A 5690-nucleotide genomic window follows, 5' to 3' on the forward strand; every position below is an offset into this window, starting at 1 on the left:
CCACTCTTAGGTCGCGATACAGGACTTCGGAAATGCCTCTGACCTTCCCTGCAGACCGACGGTAGACGCCCCAGGCGGCATGGAAAATGAGACCTTCATACCCTTGAAGTAGTTTTGATGCATGGTGTATCTTGATAAGGCCATATATGAAATTAAGGGCCTGTTCCTTGCTCTTTCGAAGGCTCTCAGCCGCTTCCCTGCCCTCGTCTTGGGAACTTATTCCTCCCCCACTTAAAAACGTCAATAAATCCGGCGGTTCCGTGGAGTCAAATAATAGCGCCACTATTGTCATTTTCTCATCATTCCAAATCCTTGGATTTGACAGCGATACTCGACTCTGGTGGGTTATCTGATGAACGATTGTGAGCACATCGGCTCTACTGCCCCCTCTGGTCCCCCGCCCGATCAGCCGTACGGTGGCAGCCAGACTGAAAAGTAAGGAACGCAATCGCTCCGTCGTCGGAGACAGAGGAGTCATGAGAAGAGACAGTCTGTGTTACCAGACAGATATATTTCTGTGCTAATTTTGTAAGGCGAAAGAGGGGAACATCCACATTAGGTTGTGATCTTTTCCGACAGGAATATGGGATTTTTGGGGCCCGCTATATAAGACATTTCTTACCCAATACGATCATGAATCAAACTTCATAAGCAAAGAATTAAGCTTCACAATAATCAACCGACTTTCGAATTGATCAAATTGATCAAATTGATTGAATACAGGTCCATGGGATGTTCGCAAGTAGAGGGGATGAGGGGCGGCTTTGTGGTTGAAGCATCGCCAACCCGAAATTTTGGTACGAATTGCCAAAATCTGTGCTCCATAATTTCTTGACTGCCGTGTCCGCTGCCGATTAAATTACTCCTAATGAAGTGATGAGCTCTCACGCTGTTTGAGTCGACCAGAAGGTATTTATAAGCTGCCAAAAGTGCTGAGGCCCTCAGCTCAAGCACAGGACGAGGAGGTTCAAGCAGTCAGCGTGTCGGGAACATATAACCCAAAAGCCATCAGCCCCGTTTGCCAAGGGCGTCGCAAAGCCTTCAGACAGAAGCAACCAAAAGCATTGTCTGATAGCGGGGTGGAGAGTTTCTTGGTTTTGGTGCTGCGTCTAATCGCTTTACCGATATTTTGTTGGGCACTGAAAATAGCTTTCTGCATAAATATCTGCGTTTCCCAAAGTTTTGTCAAAACCAGTGGTATCGATTGTGGGATATGCCGCATGCCACTTTGGTGCTCACTTTCCCGCCTCATGTTTGCTGTAGCGATTCCAATGCTGGATGCATTACAACTTAAAGAAGTAAATACTGACAAAGAGCGACAGAAACTGGAAGAGAATAGGCATGAAGCTGACTTATGTTTTTATTCTTTGATTGTTGCCCTCCTACTCCTAGATCATCCACGTACGCCCTTCCTACGGAAGCGTATCGCCTTGAGTTATCGCGTCGTCCACGTAGGATGTTGCTCATGTACGGCTCCATGCCCCCCAGGAACTTCCGCGTTTTGAAAAAAAACTAAAACTTGTAGAAGTCAAGAAAATTCCCCAGGGATTGGCAACGCTCCGGGTCCTTTACACAAATGCCCACCAGCACGGGCACGACCAGCAAGACGGACAATTGGAAAAGGACGCCGAGCCACCGCCACACTTGTGCCCGTCGCCGAGCCCCGTGGTGATGGACGTGATAGAGGGCAGGCGCTTGGGCTAAGGCTTGCTTCGCGTCCCCCGACGGCTCCACGTTTTCGAAGCCGGATTCTGCCGTCCCTCCGAAATCGTCCGGGTTCTCGCTCACGGGCAAGTAACGCATGGCCACACCTAAGGGGATGGCGCACATGCCCAGCAGCACCGTGGCCCGCCACTCCTCCGCGCTCAAGGGCGCCGTTTTGGTGAACTCTCCCCCGAATTGAACAACCACCCATTGGACCACGACCGTGAAGAAAATGATGCCGATAAAGACCGGATTCTTTTCCAAGCCACGCAAAATGTTGACGTCGTCGCCCAAGGAACGGGCGTTGAACTCGTTGAAAATTTGGCAGAAGACAAAAGCGTTGAAGATCAACGTCATGTGTCGGGTGGAGCCCATTTCAATGGGGGCGGGAAGAGAAGCGCCGGGCCGGTGCACCCACCACCCCTCAAAGGCCAGCACGTCGTTCGCACGGAGTAGCAGGAGGACCAGCACGATGATTTGATACCCGGATTGCACCAAAATGTTGCGCCACATGGTTCGGGAGATGAGTGAGGCGTTCCGCTTGTAAGGACGACGCACCAACAAATTCGGAGTGGGGGCTTCTGTTCCCAGGGCGAGCGCCCCCATGGTGTCCATGATCAAATTCACCCACAGCATCATCACCGCGTTCAGGGGAGGGTCATACCCGGATACGGCGGAGAGGAAAGTAATGGTGAGTGCGACCACATTGACGGTCAATTGAAACTGCAAAAATTTCCGAATGTTGTCAAAGACCCCCCGGCCCCACAGAACCGCCTTGACAATGCTGGCGAAGTTATCGTCCATAATCACAATGTCCGACGCCTCCTTGGCCACCTCGGTGCCGCTCAAACCCATCGACAGGCCCACGTCCGCCACCCGCAAGGCCGGTGCGTCGTTGGTTCCGTCTCCGGTCACCCCCACCACTTCCCCGACCCCTCCCCGGGAGACGGCCCATTCCTCCAAGTACCCGGGCAAGAGCCCGTCCCGCTCCCTTTCCCACGATTTTCCCGGGTGGGCTTTTTCCCACTCGGCTTGGTCCTCCGGCAAGGTCCCGTTCAAGCGGGCGACCAGGGTGTGCTTGTCGTCGGGCGAGGAACGGGCCAAGACTTGCAGGGAAGGGAGGACGACGTCCAGCTGCTTCGGCGTCAGGGCGCGGAAGGCGGGGCCTTCCATCACGGTCCCGCAGGAGGTGAGGATCCCGCATTGTCGGGCAATGGCCTTTTTGTGAGAGACAGGGAGAGAGAGGGAGAGGAACGGTGGGAAGGGGGGTAATCCGTATGGAGTGACGGATGGCATCGGACCCATATGAGAATATATACATATGTATATATATATATATTGAGATATTGATATTGGCTGTGGCGGGCCACGGAGGTAAATCGGCGCCTGGGGTGCAATGAATCGCCCGTTTCCCACAGCACCGAGACACAAACCATCGATTGCTTAAAAGGCGAGACACTGGTCCCCTCCCCCCCTTCCCTCCCCCTGCCTACCTTTGCGGTCTCCACATTGTCTCCGGTGACCATGCGTACCATGATACCTGCTTTCTGACAGGCCCGCACGGCCTCACTGACTTCGGGTCGGAGGGGATCCTGTTCAAAAAGCCAGAGAAAAAGAACAAGAGGTCAATATGGAGATGAAGTGAGCCACGAGGGCTAGGAAGGACTACAGTGCCCCGGCAGGCTGGATAGGGTGCGGTGAGCGTGGGTAAGGGTGCTCCCTTAAATGACACACATACGCTTGGGGTGTAGAATGCAAGAATTAAATATAGGGAAAAAAGGGTCGCCATCGCACAGACGTGCACCGTACAAAGCCCCGATATCAATTTAGCAAGATCGGACGAAAGCCTCTCTTGAACCGGCATCCCCCCCCCCCTTCCCTCCCTTCCGCACCGCCGACAAGACAGAGAGCAAAGGAGACAGCGAACACCTACCGTGATCCCCACTATCGCGTCCAGCGTCAAGCCTTCTTCCAGCTCATCTAGGTCAACCCCCCCGCCTCCCCCTTCCCGAAGCCGGCAGCTTTGCCTTTCGACAGGCTGGCGGGGTCGATGCTCCGATGAGCCAAACTATTGATTGGAAGGGGGGAGGGAGATGGAAAAGATGAAAAGGAAATATATACTGAGGAACGTGGGAAATAAAGGGCCGCGCGGGGTCCAGCAGGTGAGGAAAGAGGAGAAAAAAGGTCAATTAGGCCGAGAGACGAATCTCTGGATATATAGAAGGCATTTTGTACCCTACAAAGACGTTCTACCCTCCAGAGAGAAGCCACAGACATAAACACCGCGCACAAAAAGTAAAATTCAGGACCGTTAAAGGTACAAGACGAGAAAGGGCAAGAATGAATCTGCCAAGGCCGCGCGAGGGACATCTGCCTACAGCACCCCTTCAGTCTTATCCTCCCTCCCTCCCGCCCTCCCCCCCCCCTCTCCTTTCCCCACCTCATCGTCCGCAGGCTCTGCTTGGCCAGCGTGGTGATATACTCCTCCAATTCCTTCCGTTTCTCCGCGTCCAGGGGCTTACTCTTCCCGTCCTCCGCACCGCAAATGTGGGTGCAGGATGCCAGGATCAGTTCGGCTGACCATTGCCGAGAAGCGGGGTGACAGGAGAGGGAAGGGCAATAAAAGCATCAGGAGTAGCATTTGTCAGAGAACGACGTAGACTCGCTCTTCCCACCGAACTTCCTCCCTCCCCACAACCCGCGTCAGTGACTCTCCCTTCTCCCTTCGCCCCTACCTTCAGGTGCCTCCCTCTTCCTCTCTTCTCCCTCGTCTGCCTCCCTTCCCGAGCGGTATTTAAAGGATTGCTCTCCCAGCCCACCCTACAGAAGCCTCCAGACACCTTCTCTCCCTCCCTCCCTCCCTCCCTCCCTCCTTCCTCCTACCTGCTCCTTTCACATAGAGCACCCTCTGTTTCCCACCGCCCTCCCCCTCGGGGACCAGGACGCTCATCTTCTTCCGCTTGGAGGAGAAAGGGTTGTACTGGATGGATCCCCTGTAATTCTCTCGCACCTGGATTGAGAAGGGAGAGAACAGGGAGGGAAGGAGGGAGGGAGGGCGGGAAGGAGGGAGGGGAAGGAGGGAGGGAGCGTAAGCACCAGGTGTGCGTTCGTGCGGGGAAACACGGCAAAGAGGGAAATTGAAGAGGGGGAAGGCGTGGGAGGGAGGCCCACCTTGTCATAGTCCACGTTGTAGGCATCCACGAAGAGGAGGAGTGCCCCTTCCGTCTTGTTCCCCAAAATCTTCACGGGCGGCTTGGAGAGGGAGGAGAGCAAGGAGGGCAGGCGGGAGGGAAGGAAGGAGGGCAGGCGGGAGGAGGAAGAGCCGAGGGAGGGGAGGCCGTTCTAGGGAGCAAGGTCAAGAGAGAGAGCGAGGGTTAAAAGTGCCATGCGGCAGGTTCAAGTCACGCGCACAGAGACGAAAGTAGAGTCCATCGAACGCCAACTGCCCCCCTCCCACCTGCCCCACGCCGACACCGCCTTCCTCCGCGTCCTCCCTCCCGTCCTGGCTTCCCTTGTCCAGGTTCGCCGTCGTGTTCAGCGAGATCCCGTCGCCCAAGAGCCGAAGGAGGGCGGGAGGGAGGGACGGCGGCAGACGGTTTTGAGGGCCCAGATCTAAGGGGAAGGGGGGTGTCACAGGTCAGTGGGCTTCGACCAAGGAGCCGGCGACTGTTTGTGAGGTCGGCTTGGGCACCCCTCTCCTCGCATCCACGCAGACGTCCAGCTTGCTATCCCTCCCTCCCTCCCTTCCTCGCTCCCTCCCTTCCTCCTTCCCTACCTCCCAAATAGCAATGCGTGACCGTCATCCGGTTTTCCGTCAATGTGCCAGTCTTGTCGCTGCAAATTGCTGTGGCGTTACCCATCGTCTCACATGCAGCCAGGTGGCGGATCAGGTTTTTGGTCACGGAGCATCGTAGGGAGGGAGGGAGGGAGGGAGGGGAGGGAGGGAGGGCGGGAGGGGCGGAAAGGGGGGCGACGAGGAAGGGAGG

The 5690-nt window shown here is 55.6% G+C and overlaps 1 protein-coding gene across 1 annotated transcript; it reads right to left on the reverse strand.

The window, feature by feature from the left end:
* Positions 1 to 1347: 1347 nt before the first annotated feature.
* On the reverse strand, positions 1348 to 5564 carry NGA_0224100 (autoinhibited calcium atpase; the record flags this gene model as incomplete). Its single annotated transcript, XM_005854631.1, has 7 exons — positions 1348 to 2922; positions 3275 to 3296; positions 4145 to 4280; positions 4588 to 4714; positions 4876 to 5046; positions 5162 to 5316; positions 5480 to 5564. 7 exons carry the CDS (start codon positions 5562 to 5564, stop codon positions 1513 to 1515), a joined length of 2106 nt encoding a protein of 701 aa, XP_005854693.1. The 3' UTR covers positions 1348 to 1512.
* Between the last annotated feature and the right edge of the window lie 126 nt (positions 5565 to 5690).

This window comes from Nannochloropsis gaditana (assembly GCF_000240725.1).
Source record: "Nannochloropsis gaditana CCMP526 unplaced genomic scaffold scaffold439, whole genome shotgun sequence".
Taxonomy (NCBI): Eukaryota; class Eustigmatophyceae; order Eustigmatales; family Monodopsidaceae; genus Microchloropsis; species Microchloropsis gaditana.